Here is a 22,436-nt window from a genome sequence, read left to right on the forward strand (position 1 = left end):
AAGGATAAAAGTGGACCCCTATCTTACACCATTCATAAAAATAAATTTAAAATGGATTAAAGATCTGAATGTATGACCTGAAACCATAAAACTCCTAGAAGAAAACATAGGGGGTAAGCTCCTTGACTTTAGTCTTGGTGATGATTTTTTTTAATTTGACACCAAAAGCAAAGGCAACAAAAGAAAAATAAAAAAGTGGAACCACGTTAAACTAAAAAGATTCTGAACAGCAAAAGAAATCATCAACAAAAAGAAAATGCAACCTGCAGAATGGGATAACATAATTGTAAATCATATATCCAATAAGGGGTTAATATCTAAAATATATAAAGAACTCATACAATTCAATAGCAAAATATGAACAATCCAATAATAAATGAGCTGAAGAACTCAATACACTTTTTTCCCAAAGAAGACATACAATGGCCAACAGGTAAATGCAAAGGTGTTCAAATTACAAATTACCAGGGATACACAAATCAAAACCACAGTGAACCACCACCTCACGCCTATTAACATGGCTATTATTCAAAAGATAGGAGATAACAAGGGTGTGGAGAAAAGGGGAACCCTTATGCACTGTCACTAGGAAAGTAAATGTGCACCTGCTATGGAAAACAGAATGAAGGGTCCTCAAAAAATTAAAAACAGAACTATCATATGATCCAGCAATTCCACTTCTGGGTATTTCTTCAAAGAAATGAAGTCACTCTGTCAAAGAGATATCTGCACCCCTGTGTTCATAGCAGCATTATTTACAATAGCCAAGACATGGAAGCAACCTAAGTGACAGATGAATAGATAAAGAAAATGCAGTGTACACACACACACACACACACACACACAATGCAGCACTATCCAACCATAAAAGAGAAGGAAATCCTGCCACTTGCAACAACATGGATGGACCTTAAGGGCATTATGTTAAGTGAAGTCAGACTGACAATGACAAATTCTGTATGATCTCACTTATATGAAGAATCTAAAAAACTGAACTCACAGGTACAGAGAACAGATTGGTGGTTCTCAGAATCGGGAAGCGGAAAGTGGGTAAAATAGATGAAGGTAGTCAAAAGGTAGAAACTTGCAGTTATAAAATAAGTAAGTTCTGGATATGTAATATAAAGCACAGTGACTGTAGTTAACAACACTATATTCCATATTTGAAAGTTGCTAAGAGAGTAGACCTTAAAAGTTTTCATCACAAGAAAAAAATTGTAACTATGTGGGGTGATGGATGTTAATTGAATTTATTATGGCAACTGTTTTGCAATATGTACATATATCAAATCATTACGTTGTATACTAACACTAAATGTAATACGAGGTCATATGTCAATTATATCTCAATAAGACTGAGGGAAAAACCAAAAAAAATGAAGGAGGTAAAGGGAGAGGAATATGGGGAAAGAAGAAAAAAGCCTCTTGTTGGGTTATAAGATTCTGACAATGCTTTGTTATCATAAAGTTACACAAAATTTTACCCTTGTTATTGCATAAGTTAATAATAATAATTAAATTGATTCATTTTCTTGCCAAGGAGAAGTATGGCAAAATTATGTTCTTGATTAAGGGATCTGAGGGTCAGTATTTTTATAAAAGTTAGCAAAATGTTATGTTTAAAAATGTATATATATATACACACATTATTATATACATTTATATATAAATACGTATATATCAAATGACATATACTACGTAACACTTCAAAAACTTTATACTAAATAGAATACTGTAATCATCTCCTAACATCGTACTTAATGTGGCTCAATGTCATAGAACATTGTAAGTGGTTCTTTCTCCTGAAGCAATCTAGCCTTTCTTTTCCCCTTAGTACAAACCAAATGTGCAAGATTGTAGAATGATGAGGGCTCTTTTAGAGAAACTTTGCCAGGCATCTTTGAGGAGACAATTGGAGAGAATGAGAGACATTTGATTAAGCATTTTGAAACATGGATGTTTTGTTCTTCTGCCCTCTTTTCATACCAAAAAAAAAAAAAATCATACTGGCAATTGCAGATGTTTATAAACACTCAATCTTTTTTTTTGGTTGCAATTATCTTTTCAAATGAAATAACCTCCATCCACAACAGTAAGTTTATGCAAGAGGATATGAAAATATCCTTTTAGTTAGAATCTGTATCTACAGCGTATGATATCCAGGGCATTATGTAATATTCTTATATGCAGTGTTGTTATTGAAATTATTCTGAACAACCTATAATGCTTTGTACATAGTAGGGTCTCAAATGTTGTTAGGATTAAAAACTCAACATAAATTCATTTCTAAATATAGAAACTGATTCCTCATGGAATTTGATTTTCAGATGACTAGAGGACTGCCCTTAATATATTAATTGTATGTGCTTTGGGAATTTCACAATGATGAACAAAGAAAACATTTGAGCTGGAAGTCACTGGAAGTGTTTGAACCAAATAAAAGGGTAATAAAAAGTAAACCTATCCTTAACTTTATAACCAAGCATGGATTTTTCTGGTTTACTGTTGCACAGTTGAGAAAGCATTTCCTCCAGAATTGTTCAGTTTCATTGACAGAAGTATTTTTCTAACACAATAACCTCTTTCTTGTGTGATTTTAGACAAACTTAAAGGAGATTTTTTAGCTATAATCTCAGAGAGAAGCAGTTTTCTTTTTTTTTTAATGATTTATTTATTTATTTTTGAGAGAGAGAGAGAGAGAGGAGGGGCAAAGAGAGAGGGAGGGGAATCTCAAGCAGACTCCCTGTTGAGTGCAGAGCCCAAGGGGCTCAATCTCACAACCCTGAGATCATGACCTGAGCCAAAATTAAGAGTCTGACATTTAACGGACTAACTACCCAGGTGTCCCAGAGAAGCAGCTTCCTATGAGACAAAAACTATGTCTTTTCAAGCTTAGTTCCACTTCTTAAAGCCAAATGATCTTGGGCAATTCATTCTACTGTGTCAAGCTTGTTTTTCAAGTTCCTTAACTATACAATTGGGGCACTCTTACCTGTCTGTCTCAAAAGATTCATTAGAAAATGAGAAAAACCACCCTTTTCTCGAAGAAATCTGTCAAGATCACAAGTAATTTAGGGTCAGACTAGGTCTCCAAGTCTAAAACTTGGTCTCTTCTTCCAAGCATAACATCAATCTCACGACATAAGACAAAGAAGTTTGGACAATTAGTATGAAATTTCAGTTGGCAACTGGTATTAAGTTGATCTTTTTTTTTAAGATTTTATTTTATTTATCTTGAGAGAGAGAGAGCACGTGCACACACACTGGGGGTGGGGCAGAGGGGGAGGGAGAGGGAGAGAATCTCAAGCAGACTCCACGCTGAGCACAGAGTCCAAAGGGGGCTCAATCTCACGACCCTGAGATCATGACCTGAGCGGAAACCAAGAGTCGGAGGCTTAACAGATTGAGCCACCCAGGTGCCCCTAAATTGATCTTTTTTGATCCCTCCCCAGATTGTACCTTCTGAAGTTGAAAACCACCCCAAGTTCTGGTTAGAATGGTGATTCTCTCTGAATCTAGGCGCCTTTCCCTCTTTTCTAAAATTTGCTTCACTCCTTTTGTCCAAAGCTGACATTTCCTAGAGCCATCTTGACTCAGCATAACCTATGCAAATCAAGAGGTTTCTGAAACTCCACAAAGCCAAGAAGATGTCTCCTCAGTAAGAATCACACAGGATGGTACAAAAGGGAGAGTAAGGGAGTAAGGTTTTTGGCCTAGAATAGAGCCTTAGGAAGAATTAATCAGAGTCCGTTTTAATTTATATGCTGTTCACTTTAAATCCCAATGTGGATATATTGAGCTCAGAATTATAAATGAAAATCATTTAAAACCTCAGAGCTTCGTGGGCTGCCAGTACTTCCAAATGATTGCATTCTTTCAAAGCAGTCACCATGAAAAACACAACACTTTTTTCAACTGCTGTAACCATTTTGGATTTTTCTTTACAAATGGCTATCATAGTTGGTCCGCCCCCCCTTTTTCCTCCCTGCCTTTTCATTTTTTTCCTTTCCTGTGCACATAGGTTCTTTATAGTCTAAACCTGACTTTGACCAAAAATGGGTTATCTGCAATAATCTGTTACCTGTTCATCACATATGGCTCTGAATGCCTTTCTGCCTTTCAAAAACAAATTCTTTGTTCCCATTCTCAGCCATCCTCAAAGAATGATGACCTGCCACTACTAAAGATGTATTTTAAATGTTTTGCAGGTTTTTAAGGACATTTCAAAGGAAGAGGTCCAAAGACATTTTAAGTAATATCAGCAGCATTGGAAATAAGTGAATAATTTCTAATGGTACATACTCTTATGGGAGAAAATTAATTTTGGTACTTAATTTTAGTGTTTGTTAAAAAATGAGTAAAAGTGGGGCACCTGGGTGGCTCAGCTATTAAGCGTCTGCCTTCAGCTCAGGTCATGATCCCAGAGTCCTGGGATCGAGCCCCGCATCCAGCTCTCTGCTCCGCGGGAAGCCTGCTTCTCCTTCTTCCACTCCCCCTGCTTGTGTTCCTGCTCTCGCTAACTCTCTCTCTGTCAAATAAATAAATAAAAGCTTTTTTTTTAAAAAAAAAATCTGTTTCAAAAAAAAAATGAGTAAGAAAAAAGATCCGTCAAATTAAATTTTTGTTATACTTTATATATGGATACACACTATGCATGCACATGTATGTATATAAACTTAAAATCTCTTGCATATTTTTAAAAGAAGAGTTAGAATTGAAAGCCAGCAGCAGCAGAAAAGCCAGCATGTAAAATGCCATGGGAGGGCATACCTGCTGAGAAAATATAAATGTAAGAGATCTGACAGACTTCCTTCAGAATTTTACCCAAGGAAGCAGTAATAGGAATAAAAATGCCATTAAAAAAAAAAGCAAGAGCACTTCAATATTTTGAACACATTTAAAGGCTCTGGTTCCGTAATCAACCTGTCAGGAATCTAAAAACCTTTAAGAACCCTTCGTTTTTTCATTTTTTTTTAAAAGATTTTATTTATTTATTTGACAGAGAGAAACACAGCGAGAGAGGGAACACAAGCAGGGGGAGTGGGAGAGGGAGAAGCAGGCCTCCCGCCGAGCAGGGAGCCCGATGTGGGGCTCGATCCCAGGACCCTGGGATCATGACCTGAGCCGAAGGCAGACGCTTAATGACTGAGCCACCCAGGCACCCCCCCTTTGTTTTTTCAATAATCAATTTCAATATGCATTTTATTCCATGATTTTGCTTGTTTGTTTTAATTAGTGAAGTGTTTGGGATAAGTTTTAACTTTATCAACTTTAAATTTTATGTCTTATTGATATACTTGTAAAGACCGCATTTACATTTTATCTAGGTGTTTCATTTGTTATGTACTGCTGAAAATTCAGTAATCACAAATGCAAAAACCTTTTACTCCTATAGCACACACACAGGGTCTTTTCAATAATTCAAAGAGCTTTCTACAATGATGAAGTCATACTGATGAACTCAATAGGAAAATTCTAATACTATTACATGTAACTTAAATAATTCACTGTTAGAAGCCAGGCGTAATAGAGCAAAAAAAAAATAATAATAAATTCTAAGTGCTCAAAATATTTTGCTTTTTCTTATGCCAAGGCATATTTCTTAAATCATAGTGACAATTTTTCCTCTCTTTTGTTGGAGTACATGACAGCTACTCGTATACTGGGGCAGGTGCCAGAGATAAATGCTTCCCTATTAAAGTCAAGAATGTCAGCATTCTGTGTTCAATGATGGGCAGCCCTCTATCATTTTTGCATAAGATCTCTCCTGGGAAACCTATCACCAGACCTTATTACTACACTATCAACTTACTCTCATCTCAAATTGTTATTCTTCAAAGACAGCCAGCTGAGTTGCACTTTACTTTTTTAGATTCTCTAATAGGTGATGAAAGAAAAAAGTCAAACAGAGCACAAGAGAACAAGGTTATTCATAATTTCATTTAACACCAAACAAATCCAAAATCACTAATTCTTTAAATATAGTATTTTATGATACATTGATAATTATTCAATCTGATCATATAAAGTAAGAAAAAGTTGAAAAAAGTCAGTAAATAATTTTTTAAAATATAGAATTATAGTAGATTCTAGAATGAATTAATTAGGGCCATTAATGAAGAAATTAATTGAAAATTCTACTACAATTACAATAAAATAAATAAAGCATGGCTTAATACTTTTTATTTCCTTTGGTGTTTATTTATAGAAGTCTTTTTTCACGTGGTTATAAATCAAGAGCCATACTCAGGTTGTGTGATTAAAGGATGATTTTTTTTCACAATTTATTGGAGGTGACATGACATTCTACAGAAAATAACAGTCCATACTGAATTGTTTTTGAAGTGAGAAATGAAATTGAAATTTGTTATGGTGAAAGGAGAAAAAGATGAAACTCTCCCAAAGACATCAATTAATAAGATTTTGAAAAGTTTGTGAAAACAGCCATATGTAGAGAATTAACACAAAATGGATATATTTTTAACATTTTGAAAGTTAGTATGCTTTGGAGATATCAATCTTTCTAATAAAAAGATATATTGAAACCTGGCAAATGGTAATCTTATAAACAGGAAAACAAGTACTCCTGGTTATTCTTCAAAATTTTTCTACACCTTTACCTAGAATTATGAGAATAAAGCTTCCGTCTGTAACAAGTTTAATAAAACTTGCATTTCCTGGGCCCCATCTGTCTGCTATCTTAGAACCAGCAATGCGTTTACAACTGAAGAATGAGGCTGATTGGGTTCGCATTGCATATATAAGCCCAGAGAAAGCTACTAAAAAACATATTACCAAAAAAACCCGTAAAGGCAAACTGAGAGTTCTATAGGACTACGTATTCTTTTTTTTTTTTTTTAAAGATTTTATTTATTTATTTGAGAGAGAGAATGAGACAGAGCATGAGAGGGGGGAAGGTCAGAGGGAGAAGCAGGCTCCCTGCCGAGCAGGGAGCCCGATGCGGGACTTGATCCCGGGACTCCAGGATCATGACCTGAGCCGAAGGCAGTCGCCCAACCAACTGAGCCACCCAGGCGCCCCTAGGACTATGTATTCTTTTCACAGTGAGGTTCAGTATTCACCCTAAGGTGTGTGTGTGTGTGTGTGTGTGTGTGTGTAACAATGGAGTATTATTCAGCCATAAGAAAGAAGAAAATCTTGCTATTTGCAACTATGTGGGTGAACATGGAAGATACTATGCTAAGTGAAATTAACCTGCCAGAGAAGTACCAACTACTATATTATCTCACTTATAAGTGGGCTCTGGAAAAAAAAAAAAGGCCAAATGCACAGAAACAGAGAATAAAGTGGTGGTTACCAGGCTAGCAGGTGGAGGAAATGGAGAGAAAATGGTCAAAGGGTGCAAGCTTTTAGTCATAAGATGAATAAATTCTGGAGATGTGATGAGTGATGGTGAGTATAGTTAATAATATTGTATTTCATACTTGAACTTTGCTATGAGAGTAGTCTTAAACATTCTTATCACACACACAAAGGTAACTATGTGAGGTGATGGATGTATTAACTAAACTGATTGTGGTAATAATTTTACAATGTATATGTATGTCAAATTGTCACTTTAAATATATATGATTTTACCTGTCAATTATACCTCAATAAAGCTGAGGAGAAAATAAAATAAGGACAAAGTCCAGGAAATGAGCTGAAGTGGAAAGACATTACCTGAGGCAGACAGGAGAGAGCCTCGATTGACTAGATGGTCTATCACTTCATGGGGGAAAAGACAGAGGAAGTTCTTGGGTTTTGGTGGAACAAGACAAATTACTTATTTCTATATTGCTGCTTCAGTTCTTCAACCAAAGTCAAATTTTCTGCCAAACATAGAAATCAATCTTTGATCCAGTGCAAGATCTGTCTTGCTGGATGTTATGGCCACCTCAACTTAGACAAATTTGGTTTCTCCTAGCTCTAGTAATTCCAGTCTTGATATCTTGGGCGGGGGGGCGGGGGGAGTCTAAATATATAGAATCAAGCTTTATTCATCCTCATTATGAGAATGGATCATTTTCTTCACAATTTTTGGTATCAGATGATCCTCCCTCCCCTGTCAAATTTAACTAAAGCCACATTAGTTTTATATCAAAGTACGGCAAATAGCAACAATATCAAATATAAGTTTATGCTTCATCTTCCAAATTTTGCCTAAAAGGCAGAAGTTTAAAAAAAAGTTGGTGAAACACACTTATTAATTAATGTATCAAAACATTACTGAATTTTAATGAAGAAACTACCTGGTATTGGTAGTCTGGCATAATTTTGCTCTATTAAAAAAATCCTCTAGTATTTTCCTTAAATTAAGAGTTTCCTTAAATTAAGAGGTTAAGAGTCTTCACCTCTTTTAAAGTATCTACAGCATTAAAAATATGTTGTCATTAATCCACCCAAAGTGTCATCAACACAGATACTAATGATACCAAATATTACCTCAGATTTGCTATTCCAGGGAAGATTTTGAATAGTGGAGCAGGGTTTTTTTGGTAATAATAAATATAAACAAAATTAGAATTTGAGTGTTTATTGTCTGGTGACACTGATTAGAAAACAACAATGTCATATGTAATCTTGGGTGTAGCCTCTAATCCCTATGCCATATTTAAATTTACATGTTGGATGTTTGAACATTCTATATTTATACCACTTTATGTTCCAAGGAAAGAACATTAAGATTGTAAAACTAGCTAGGAAGGAGATTATTTAGAAGTTTTTAAAAAGTTTTTAAATTCACCATAAAATCTTGTCTCAAGAGCTTTTTCAACCCTTATGATCTCAAATTACTGAACAAGTCATAATGTAAAAGTAATGAAATACTCTACAAAAATGTTCAACAGAATTTAAAATTTTAACTTAAGGGAATTTGAAAGTTCAATCATTTTCGAAGAGGCTGTAAGGATGATTAAAATCCTGAAGGAAGCCTGAAAGAAAAAGGACACAGTCATTATTGAAAATGTAATACAATGTAAACTCTCAGGTTTCATGTTTAGACTAGAAAGCTTAAATTCAAGGCCTTTACACCAATTTTCACAGAAACGTAATGCTTTCCAACTCATGGTCCATCCACTGAAAAGCTGTGCATGGCTAATAACGACTATCAGCTCAAGTTAGTCACACACACGGGGGTAAATTGGAAATGAAAAGCCTTCAGTTACCAAAACTAACATAAATGATTTCTTTCCTTCTGCTGACATGAAAGGAAAAGAGTTGAATGTTCGTGAAGGAGAGCATTTAGGCACCCTGCCCGAAGGTCAGAGAGCTCACTCAGCACAAATGTTCCCCGAAGAGGTTCAACTGCTCAGAAAAGAAACCATCTCTTCCAAAAGGTCACCACGTCAGGTTGACTCTTTGTCTGCTCTGAGAAAGAGCCCGTCAAAGTTGGCTACTGTAAGCCCTTCGCTTTGCTATATATAGTATGATGCCCTCCCAAAGAGAAGCTTCTCGTACGCACCAGTCAGTTCCTCTTCAGGCTATTTCTTGCCTTCCCTAACACCATTCTTAGTCACAATCCCACGACTTTGCTCTTCCATCTCAAATACCTACTCCCCTACATTTAACACAGGCTTATTAAACCCAGCTGAGAATCACACCCTCTCAGTCAAGTCTAGTGCAACCCAAACTCCTTCTAAAGGCCTATAAATGCCCACACTATCCGATCCTTGCTCACTCCAGCCAGGCTGAACTTCGGTTTCTCCAAAACGGCAATCTCTGTCTCATCCCAGTCTCCACCTGGTAACGTTCCTTCCCCCTACCTTGCTCCTGGCTAACTCCCCATCATATTTTGGTCTTTGCTTAAACCCCACTCCCTCAGGGAGGCCCTTCCTATTTATCTCAAGCAGGTTCCCCACCTCGCCGCCCCCCCTCAAATTTCAGTCCCATCTTTTCTTCCAAGCAACAGAATTATATTCCTTTGCTCCTCACTCTTTTTGTATCTACGCTGGGATCATTGTCTTTCTTTCTTTTCCCAGCTTTACTGAGATACAATCGACATACAACGTTGTGTAAATTTAAGGTGTGCAGTGTGTTGACTTGATACTTATATATTGCAAAATGATTACCACCAGAGCCTTAGCTAACACCTCCATCAGCTCACATAATTAGCACTTCTTTTTTGTGTGAGAACATTTTAGTTCTACTCTCTTAGCAACTTTCAAGTATATAATACAGTATTATTAGCTATAATCACCATGCCATATATTAGGTCCTCAGAATTTCTTCATTTCTTTTTTTTTTAAAGATTTTATTTATTTATTTGAGAGAGAGAGAATGCACATGTGAGCGTGAGCGGAGTGTGGGGTGGGATGGGGGCAAAGGGAAAGGGATTCTAAGGGGAAAGGCAACATCTGCTGAAGGGAGACCAGGAAAATTTGGTTGAAGGTGACATTAAGCTGAGATCTGAAAAAAAGAGTTTTGATAAATGAGTACCAGGAATTGGTGTAAGAGACCCTTATCAGAAAGAAAATAGAACAAAGATACAAGGAAAAGATATAATAAGTGTGCACAGGAGATAGAGATAGTAGAGTTTTTACATGTTGTCCCATCTCTTGAGCCCAAATAGGGAAAGCCCTTGCCTTATCACCGAGAATTTATCTGTTGTCAAAAAAGGAATGAAAATATAATTAAGATTTTAAGATAATAATTACTTCAGACCTGTTCTCTAAGTTTTTGGTTATCTCCCCACTTCATTATCTATTTCTGGTGGTTATTCTCTCAGCAACTGGATTTTAAGTTTTTTGAGGGCAGGCACCATGTCTTACACTTTTGTCAGAGGGGTTGAAAATAGCAGTGGACACGAGGAAAAGTCAGAGAGGGCTAGAGAGCAGCTGGGCGCTACACACAAGTGACAGCAATGGCTTGGTGATAAAATAGCGCCCTTGCCGTCAAGGGGTTTATATTCTGACACAGGGATGAAATGATTGGTATAGTCTTACAACACAGTAAATATGTCAGAAGAAATACAAGAGGCTATGGAGCACTAGAATTCTGCAAAGCAAATCATTTTAAAATTAGTTCTAGGAGGTATTTAAATTATAATGGTATTTTCCAAGAGTGTTTATGGACAACCATTTCAAGACTGAGAACAGTAAATTTTAGGGATGAAAGGCACAGCATAGGGAACAGAGTCAATGGTCCTGTAATAGCCGTGTATGATGACAGACGGAGGCTACCCTTTGGGTGAGCACAGCATAATGTATAGAGTCATCAAATCACTGCGTGGTACACCTGAAACTAATAGCACATTGCTTGTCAACTATGCTTCAATACAAAATGTTTTGGGGGCGCCTGGTGGCTCAGTTGGTTGGGCCGCTGCCTTTGGCTCAGGTCATGATCTTGGATCAAGGCCCGCACCTGCTCAGTGGGGAGTCTGCTTCTCCCTCCCCTCTGCTGCTCCTCCGGCTTGTGCTCTCTCACTTGCACTCTCTCTCTCAAATAAATAAAACCTTTAAAAAAATTTTTAAAAAATGTTTTAATTAAGAAAAAATAAAATGAATCAATCTATTCTGTATTGGGGTTATTAAAAAATAAAATTAACCTAATGAGTCATTAAAAAAGATGGCAAATTTCTTTGATAAGGAGTCCTTATAAAATAGAAGTTTCTCTACATCAGTTATTCACATAGAACAGTGGAGAGTCTCATCTAAAACTTTATTAATGTGGTTACCATAAATTCCCCTCAGTGAATAATTCAACTCAGCGTTTGCTCTTTATGTTCCCTGCCTGTGGTTTTCTATAATCAAAGTCCTTGACTGGAGAAATTTAAATAACCTTTTTTCATCTTACAGTAAAAAGCAATTACTTTCAATTCCCTTTACATAGTCCCACCATACTCCCAGTAGAACATTTATCTAAAGTCCCAAACAACTAAATACACACAGACACACACAGGCACACATACACACTCCACACTTGCATTAAGTAGTTAAAAGCTGAGTTGAAGGTGTGCAGTCATTCTCCCTTATATATTCTGCTGAATGCACATAATTTTTTTTTTCATTTCATTTATTCACTCTAGAAAGCCCAACATCCAGCTTCATTTTACAAGTCCTAGCACTGGAAAACTGGGCTACAAAATCATGAAGAGTCATTTGCTTTTTTAATTTTTTTTAGTTGATGTGTATGATAAATGAGGTTCTGAGAACCATAGAAATTTAGAGTTTTCACAATACCTTAGAAAGCATCTAATCAAGAGAAGACCAACTTAGAAACAGTATTCCCTACCCCTTTCAGAGTGGAGATATTGCTAATAGATCTCAGTGTTCTTTCCCACTGAGCCTGCGCATTGCTCAGATTCTACATGATGCTCCAGGCAACCTGTATCCTGTCAGATAAACCATTTATTGTGCATGGCCCTTCCCATAGGACAGAAAATGTATCCTGAAATTTAAGGCACTTTAGAAAGCTATAATCTATTTTCAGCTACCATAGTGCCTAGTACTTAGCAAAGTGCTATTCAGTATCCTGAAACATCTTAACAGTATAAAAACATGACTGCAGTTTACAAAACAAACTATGTGTATGGAGACCTCTTGCCTGTGGCATGTGTGTGGTGCTTCTGACCGCCCTTAGTCTGCACCTTAGCGTTACTACCTCCTGGTTTGCTCACTGTGTGAGTTGCTCCTCCATCTTCTTGCCACATCCTAGATTAAGGCCGTCCTGAAGGAGCCATCCTTGACCTTCTGTTCTTCTCTTGACACACACCACAGTATTTTCACCCACACCCGTGGCTACGTATACACTGTTTCCTCATTTAGGTCTCCAGCTCAAATTTCCTCCATGCCACACCCATGCTCCCAACTCTCTGTCCTTTTTTTTTTTTAAGTTTTATTTATTTAAGTAATCTCTACACCCAACGTGGGGCTCGAACTCATGACCCAAGATCAAGAGTCGCAGGCTCCTCCGACTGAGCCAGGCAGATGCTCTCCGCAACCATGCTCTCAACTCTGGAGTGTCTACATGCATTAGAAACTTGCTATTACCACAAATTCAACATAAAAACCTCCTCCTTCTAACCAAAACTCACATATAATCTGTGCTTTTTCACTTTCGTGACCTTTATTGCACATTCTGCTTCCTCTTCCAAATATTCTCCCCCTAACAAGCTCCAATCTCTGCCTGTAAATATGCTGCCCACCCTCAAACTCAGCTGAGATGCAACAATGGCCACCATGTAGTACTACTTGATCCTGCAAACACAGGTTCTCTAGACTTTAACTCATCTCTCAGGTACCTATGGACCCCCATTATGGAACCTACTATATTTTATACTACAGAAACTTATACTTATCTCAAGGTCTTATCTTCCTTAAAAGATTTTAAAGTGTCTCAAGGTACCCTCTAAGGTTCCTTTACATGTTCCCAAGTGCCTACAGAACTATAGTGACATTATAGGCTTATAGTATGCAATAATAGAACGCTTTATTGAGTACTTACTAGGTGCCAGGTACTATAAAACTAGCTAACAGGTGATGGGCAGAGAACAGAACCCAGGAGCTTGCTGGTTTGGGGATTGGACTCTTTCTACTTGATGGTGGTATGTTGTCTGGCTCTTTCCCCTGCTCAAGAGCTAGCATTTGTTGATTAGATATTATACTCCAGGAGCTTTCCTACATTATTCCTAAGCTTCTTTGCAAAATGATTATTATTATTCCTATATGCATAAAGAAATTAAAGCTCAGAGATGTTAAGCTATTTACCTTAGATCTCACAGCTAATAAATTCCAGATGCAACTTTTAAACCTGACTGCTTAACTCCCCTGCCCCCACCAACCAAAAAAAGCACTTGTCATATTTTAGGAGGAGTCCCTTAAGAAAAAAAAAAAATACTACTGCCTTTCTGATTATAATATAATTATTATTTTATTAGTCACAGGGTTTCATTTATGTGGTTCTATTTCATTTAGATATCCTTTTGATAGAACCATCACTGTATACATTTATAGAAAAAATGTTACTCCTGCGTTACATTTTGTCAACTTTTTTCTTTACATATTGACTACACAATCTTACATAACCCTATAAATAACTTGTCCAAAAAAAAAGCTTGTTCTTCCAAGAATTTGATGGAGTTTTACATTAAAATGATCTTGATATCAGAAAGATAAGTTATTGATAGAAAATGATTGCTTATGTAAATAACACTACGTCAGGAACATGCTGAGGGATCTATATTTAGTACTGTCTTTATTAATTTCTCCAGATCATTATGTTTTGCCTGGTACTTCTATTGCATTCAGCTTGGAAGGTCAAGATAAAATACTACACCTAAAGAAATAAGTGGGTACTGATATAAGTGCCAAAATGAATCTGAACTAAATGCCATGCACAGAGAGAAGAGAGGGAAAAGGAAATATGCAGTATCAGAATTAACCATTAGATTTTAAAGGAATACAAGAATATAATTTTGAAAAGGAAAAATTAAGGGATGGTGATTTTACTAGAAATTGCCTGACTTATTTATGAGAAAACAATACTCAATACCAAATTAACATGCATGCAGTAACTACCAAGATAATTAAGATACTTAAAATACAGATATTATTTAATGTTACATGACTTGAATGTCATTATTCAATTTTGCCATGCTACTATTCGATTGGGAAAATCCTATTGGTTTTGAAGGGGGAAAATGCAGGTGAATGTTGAAAATTAATAAAAACAAAATCATCCCAAGCAAAGAAATAACTCCAAAAAAGTATCCGTCGTTATAAAAGTACTAGTTTCTAGAGCTCCTGGAGGATTCTTTTTTTTTTTTTAATATTTATTTATTTATTTGACAGAGAGAGACACAGCAAGAGAGGGAACACAAGCAGGGGGAGTGGGAGAGGGAGAAGCAGGCTTCCCGCTGAGCAGGGAGCCCTATGTGGGGCTTGATCCCAGGACTCTGGGATCATGACCTGAGCTGAAGGCAGACGCTTAACGACTGAGCCACCCAGGCGCCCCTCCCGGAGGATTCTGAGTAAAACTAGACACACTTGCAATGCATTACAAATGCGTAATTACCATTTAAATGGAGGGAGAAAAACTGGTGAGTGAAAGGAAAAAAAGGCATTTTCTTACAGCCAACCAGACGCTGGCATTTCAGGCAATGATCATCTAATCTACAGAGTCAGGTTAACAAAGCTATTGTCATTCTGCCACTCACCCTCAGCCTTTTAACTGCCCCTCTCCTCCACCAGAAGGACACCCAGGTTAAGACTTTCTCCTTGATTATCAGTCACAATTTGCTCAATAGGCTCTGGTATGCCTAATACGTAATTCAACAGCATATGTTTCCCAAAAGACAGCTAAGAGACATAAAGCCTTCTCCTGATTCCCGTTTTTAATTACTTGGGCACCGAAATTATAAGAGTGAATGAAATTCTGAAGCAAATCTCTACTGGCTGTACAATTGTGATTGTTAGGATCATCTCTTCTCCCCTACAGTCCAACAAAGGCTTTCCTTAATATCATCCCTGTTTGTGGATTTGGCTGGGTGGCTACTTAGATGTGAAAAATACTGCCTTATTCCAAAAAGGCATTGAACATCATTTTCAAATGAGTTTAAAATGTGTCACGTAGATTTCAAAACTCTGGAAAAGTACCAAATGTGTTTTTATCAGATAGCTGCATGATAAAGTGTAGGAGGGTAAAAGATTTGTCAAAAATCACACAAATTAAGTGGAAAGATCCCTTCCCTGTCACGTGTATTCCTGAAGTCTAATCTATTCCTTTGGGTTGCTGCTACATTTCTTATCATGAGATTAGCTACTTCTTATGATGCGTTTGTTGAAACCCATTTGGATTTATCAGGGTGGCACATGTTGGTTGGATTAATCATTGCTTCTATCTCAAAAACTGATTATTTCCAAAGTAAGCATATAAATGTGAAGCATGAAGAACTTAGGAAATCATGAAGTGAAAGGCTGTGCATAATCAAGCGTGTGACAGAAGGGATGGGGTTATGAGTTACATGTGGCTACTTTATTCTAGCTTTCTCTTTGTATCTTCCTTTGGCTATTTTATTTGGTATCTTTAAAAAAAACTGTCACAGTGGTGCATGGGTGGTTCAGTCATTTAAGCATCTGACTCTTGATTTTTGGCTCAGGTCATGATCTCATCTCAGGATTGTGAAATAGAGCCCCTGTTGGTCTCCACATTAAGCGTGGAGCCCGCTAAAGATTCTCTCTCTCTCCCTCTCCCCCTTCTGCTAGTGTGCACACTCTCTCTCTCTCTCTAAAAAAAAAAAAATATACATATATATATATATATATATATAGCCACAAATCAGTGTAACAAGTTAGTCAAACACAGCCATTTAGCGGTCTTTTTTTGTCATCTAAACCAGGGGTCCACAAACGATGACTCAGACCAAATCTGGCCCTCTGCATGTTTTTGTAAATAAAGTTTTATTGGGACATAGTTATGTACATTCATTTATGTATTGTCTATGGCTGATTTTGCACAATGACAGCAAAGCTGAGCAGAAGATAAGACCCCAAAAGCCTAAAATATTTACTATCTGGCCCTTTATAGAAAATGTTTGCTAGTCTGTCTTCTAAACTGTTGCATCTCTCAATGTTTTAGAAGGAGATTATACTCTCTGGCCACAATCTACTCCCCCAGTTCCGGTCCCTTTAGATCTGTTTGCTTCTACTTCCTCAAGACATCCCATTTTTCAATTACCTTCTTTTTTGAGTAAACCTACCATCATCAGTTTACGTATCTTTCCCTTCTCAGTCACTATCACAACTAATCCCATTCCAAAATTTATTTAACCTGAAAATAAAGCTGGTCACATTGACCCAATCTCTGCATTGGGTCAAATCATCCTCCCCATCATCACCATCATCAATTCAATAACAATAGAAAGATAGAATTAAAAGAAATGTAAATATTTACTTAGGTTGTATAGAAAGCATTTAAGTGGTGAAGGAGGATTGTGCCCTTAATGAGCAGTAGAACACTTCAAAATCCTGTCTTCCCAGCATCACTATTCTTAGTATTCCCCCAAACCAATGACAACTGCTGTGGTAGATGCTACTGTGCACTGCCCAGCCCACCGTTTCAGGATCAGGCACTCATTTTTCCAGCTGCCAGGCTCTTTTTGGGAATTGCCTTCAAAGGGAGTCGCTTCACTCCATATTAAGCCTCCTTTTATTTATTTATTTATTTTTTAAAGATTTTATTTATTTATTTGACAGAGAGAGAGACAGCGAGAGAAGGAACACAAGCAGGGAGAGTGGGAGAGGGAGAAGCAGGCTTCCCGCTGAGCAGGGAACCTGATGCAGGGCTTGATCCCAGGACCCCGGGACCATGACCTGAGCCGAAGGCAGACACTTAATAGCTGAGCCACCCAGGTGCCCCTAAGCCTCCTTTTAGAGAGCGTCCCACATCTAAGGATGGTTGATTTGGGGTTTGGGCTCCTGTGCCTCAATTAGGGACACCATCCAGGTTCCAGAGCTCACCTTAAGATTGTCCCAGGTAGTGACCGTATGACGATTCAACTCTTCCCTCTGCCCAAGTCTGTTTATCTCTCTTACAAGTGTTATTCCTACAAGCATTCCCCAGTAAAGCCCTGTAGGCCAATCTCTGCCTTGGAACCTATTTACCAGGGAACCCATTTTAAGACAGCTGCTTTCTTCAAATGCTTTCTCATCACCCAAACGAAAGCTTCCCCAGTCCCAGTCTTACTCTTTATGTCTCTCTCCTCACAGTCCTGTGTCCTAACAAGCCTGGTCAATTCCTTTTCTCTCAATAGAATTCACTATCTTTTCTTTAAGTCTACTAATTCGATATGAAAAAGAATCTGTAAGTAGTTCTATAATTTGTGCTAGTATGTTTTTAATGTCTTATTCTAAGATTTTAAGGTGTTGCCATATAGAAGTTTTATACTAGAATATCAGGTCTAATTTTTTAAATGTTTCACTGTTTTATTTTTAACACAATATCTAACCAAAAAGCATTAAATATTGCCTTTTATATTATGTGCTTAAAGTCTTTATATGATTATCATAGGGTCAACTGTATAGTGAAAGCTCTTCTGCAATAATCCCCCCACCCTGCAATAGCATTTTGATTCAAAGTCAAATGTTCTGATACAAAAGTTAGACAACAACACAGCATGAGAAGACATAAAACATTTTAAAACAATCCTATTATCATCAAGTTCCTCTTTGATGAGTCTGCTTCTGGATGGAAGGAAGGGAGGAAGGAAGGAAGGGAGGAAGGAAGGGAGGAAAGAAAAAAAGAGAAAAAGAAGAAAGGGAAAAAGGAAGAAAGACAAGAGAAGGAAGGGGAAGGGCAGGGAGGGAAAGGGAGAGGAGGGGAAAACTAAGGTGAAAGAAAATCAAGAGGAAATCATTGTAAATTCATGAATTACTTTGCATGCGGTACACACACACACACACCAAGCCAAATTAGTAACTGTTTCCATCCAAGTGACAGTCCCAAGCTGTCCATCATCCAACAGGCTGGAGATGTTGATAAGAGGGTCCTAGCACTGGATGAGGGTTTGGGCAGGATGACCTTTATACCCTGAGATATAAGTGCCAAGATTCGGTGACTACTCTAGGAACACTGGTGGTAACAGTAGTAACAATGTCGGGGAAAATTCTAAAAATTTTACCTGTAAAATCTCATTTTGTCCTCAGAGCTACCCAATGATTTAGTCACTATTATTAGCTAATATTAACAAATGGGTAAACTAAAGCAGAGACAGATTTAGTTAGTTGTCCAATATGACATACTTAGTCAATGAAGCCCAGATTTCAACTAAGGCAGCCTGACTGAGGAGCTGTTATATCTCCTTTTTCTGCTGCCTTCTATTACATGTTTTCAGGCATTGAAAATCATTTACATTTTACAGATTTGGTTTCAACTTACTTTCTTAATTAACTCTGATTACATTTCTTAAAAGTTGCTTAATAGGAGGAGGGAAAAGGCATGCAGACAATTCATACAATACAACTGGGAAGCTTACCATTGCAGAAACCGTCTTTCTCTCTCTGGAAATCTATCTTTTCCAGTTATCTATTCATCATATCCTATGAAAAAAGAAAATCAATTTACCTTTACAAAGTCTTTCTGAAAAGTCAGTGATGACTTACCTAATTTTTAAAATGCTAAACACAAAATATTTGTAAATAACAATATGATCTCTACTCTGAGATTTTAATATTACTGTGATTTTAACATTTAGGGCTCCAAGAGACTTAAGGTCTTAACCGGCTTGGGTATGAATTTAACAAAGAGGAAAAGGTCAAATATTTTGTGGTGACCACAAGACTAGTTGTCTCCAGTGACAGAAAACCTGTGGATGCTCAATGAATCCATAATCCCAGCAAATCATCTTCTGAACTCACTTGCTAGAGAAGTATAGACCAAGGACTAAGTTGGGGGGGATATTACCACCACTCCTGGAAAACAACTGTGGGTGAGGAGCATCATGGTCAAATAATACAGAGTGTATAAGGTTACTTATTTTCCTCTTCCATAAATCAGAAGTCCACTTATTCTATGTCTCAAATAAATGCTCATTAGACTATCACATGCAAATAGGTTACCAGTAACTCCCCAATTTGTAAATCCAAAGAACACCCATGAATCTCTCTCCCTCCATATTCAGACCCTCCTTTTTTGATCTCTATGACACCACTATCTCCCATTTTTCCATCTTCAATTCCTTTTGAAGAATCCTGTCTCCTTTACTCAACGCTTTAATACAAGCATTCCCCCTGGGGTTTGCAGTTTATTCACTTGGGTGGAAAATAATCCTGCCTTGTTAATTTGATTTCATTGTAGTCCCTACAATGAATCTAGTGTAACTAATTGTTCTCAGTCTGTGAATAGATAACTGTTTCTACCAAAATAAATAAAAACCCAACCTTGTGCTCTTTTCAAAGCTTTTCTCCTAGCCCAGTTTGCTGTAAAGTTTTAAATGGAGGGAGAAAAACTGAAACACAGAACTATTCTCTGCAGTCCTCCGGTTTGATTTCAACCCCAGGAAACAGCAATCACCCTGAACTTCAGCTCCCCAACTCAAATAGCTTTTTGGAACACCTCACGATCCTGTTTACAAAAAAAAAAAAAACAAACAATTTTTACATAAGAAGATCTAGGAGTTGGCAATGGAATGTGTATGTGTTTGACCTTTCATCCTTACCCCTACAAGGTTCACCCTGCTTCTTGTTCAGATTTAGTATTGTGTCCTACAGGGCCGGAACAGCATAAAAACCTGGATGCCTCCAAAGTTATTTTAAATAGTAATTATGAAGCACTTTGTAGTTGTCCTATTTCAGTTATAAAACACTTTCCTCAGCCATATTCTGACCTAAAATTTTTTATGGTCCAATTACCCAGGTGAAAGGAGGTGGGGAGGGTACAGTTCTGACTCCAGTTGGGGTTCTAGGATCCAGGCCTGGGTAGCAGGGGAGTCGGAGGACCTGCCCAGGAGCTATGCATGGTGAGCTGAAGGAAGCCAAGATTTGAATTTTGTAAGTAAGGGAAAGTTTAAATAATCAAGTTGAGAAGAGTGGATAGAGGGTCAGCCAACTAGGTACGATGAAGTAAATTAATTCCTCAAGGCAAAGGTCATCTTTTGTTGAATTGCTTTTGTGGAGTGGGAGTTGGGGGAACTGGGAAATCTATTAATATCCCATTTGGATTGGAAATTTTTACCGCTTCTCTATCAACATTGTGGCTTTACCCATCCTAGACTAACTACTGAGGTCATAAGAATGTGTCTTAGAAATTAGAACAAAAAAATCTGCTATTGTGTTTTCTACCCACACTTTAACTTTGATGCCTAAAAAAAAGTAAGGGCAAGACTTCCATCTGGGGGTTACTGAGGGTCTGCGACATCCCATCGAGTAAATGAAAACACTTGCCAGCAGTAGGCCCACGGTGAATATAAACTGTGCGTTGTCTTCCAGCAACACAGACTTGAGCTCTGTTCAAAATGACGATGAACTTAGAATTAATGAGGTTTATGTTCAGAATAGTCAAGGTTATCATTGAAATTACAGTTAACCCTTGAACACCATGGGAATTAGGGGTGCTAATCACATGGTTGAAAATTCATGTATCACTTTTGACCCCCCCAAACTTAACTACTAAGAACCTACTATTGAGCCTCACTGATAACATAGTTGATTGACACATATTTTGCATGTTATATGTAATATGTACTGTAACAAAGTAAGCTAAATAAAACATTACTAAGAAAATAAGGAAGAATACATTTACAGTACAGCACTGTATCAATTGAAAAACATCTGCATAAAGACTGTTGAATCTCAGATCTATACCTCTGAAACAAATAATGCAATATATGTTAAGAAAAAAAAGAAGAAGAAGAAGGTAGCGGGAGGGGAAGAATGAAGCGGGGGAAATCAGAGGGGTAGACGAACCATGAGAGATGATGGACTCTGAAAAACAAACAGGGTTCTAGAGGGGAGGGGGTGGGAGGATGGGTTAGCCTGGTGATGGGTATTGAGGAGGGCACGTTCTGCATGGAGCACTGGGTGTTATGCACAAACAATGAATCATGGAACACTTCATCTAAAACCAATGATGTAATGTATGGTGATTAACATAAGAATAAAAAAATAAAGAAAGAAAGAAAAACATCTGCATAAAAGTGGATTCACACAGTTCAAACTTGTGTTGTTCAAGGGTCAACTGTATTTCATTACATTAGACTGCATTTATGCAACTTTTTATTACTATTGGTTTATTAAATTAAATTCTCCTTTTATGTATCCACCATGGGGATTTTAGTGTTTAAGAAAAACACAATTAAAATAAGTGGAATATCAATGAAAATATCAATAAGTTAGCAATAGAATTAACGATTGCTTGTTTGACTTGTCTGTGTCCCCTTAGTAGAGTATATCCTCACCATGAAGGTAAGGATGTGATCTTTTTTTTAGTGACAACAACACTGCCTAGGGCATAATAAATATTCAATAAATATTTGCTGAAATAGATGAGAGTCAAGGAGGCACTAAGTACATTAGGAGTTAAACATTTATATTCTTTAACATTTGGAACTTTTAAAAGTGCTTTAACTTTTAAATCACATCTGCTGAATAAAAAGAATATTAGATCAAATGTAGTCATCAATTTTTTTTTTTTTTGAATGCTGGCTTTACCTTTTATTAGCTGTGCAATTTTACACAATTTACTAATTCTCTCTGTAATTCAGTTTCCTCATCTGCAATATGGGGGTAGTGGTGGTGGTGATATTTTTTTTTTTTATTCTTATGTTAATCCCCATACATTACATCATTAGTTCTAGATGAAGTGTTCCATGATTCATTGTTTGTGCATAACACCCAGTGCTCCATGCAGAACGTGCCCTCCTCAATACCCACCACCAGGCCAACCCATCCTCCCACCCCTCTCCCCTCTAGAACCCTCAGTTTGTTTTTCAGAGTCCATCGTCT

The 22,436-nt window shown here is 37.2% G+C and overlaps 1 protein-coding gene across 7 annotated transcripts in view; it reads right to left on the bottom strand.

Moving 5' to 3' along the window:
* Positions 1-4,987: 4,987 nt before the first annotated feature.
* The window catches only part of CLDN12 (claudin 12), an 85,109-nt gene continuing 67,660 nt past the window's right edge, over positions 4,988-22,436 (bottom strand). For 2 of the 7 annotated variants that reach the window (XM_081800560.1, XM_081800557.1), the window contains one exon: positions 20,687-20,938. In XM_081800560.1, coding sequence (XP_081656686.1) covers positions 20,782-20,938 — 157 coding nt within the window. In that variant the 3' untranslated portion in view covers positions 20,687-20,781. Of the gene's footprint in view, positions 8,934-18,970; positions 19,035-20,686; positions 20,939-22,436 lie in introns of those variants that run through there. The other 5 variants (XR_014139365.1, XM_081800556.1, XM_081800558.1 and 2 more) reach the window with 5 other exon arrangements.

Source organism: Leptonychotes weddellii, chromosome 12 (genome assembly GCF_054177405.1).
Source record: "Leptonychotes weddellii isolate Sample4059 chromosome 12, ASM5417740v2, whole genome shotgun sequence".
NCBI classification, from domain to species: domain Eukaryota; kingdom Metazoa; phylum Chordata; class Mammalia; order Carnivora; family Phocidae; genus Leptonychotes; species Leptonychotes weddellii.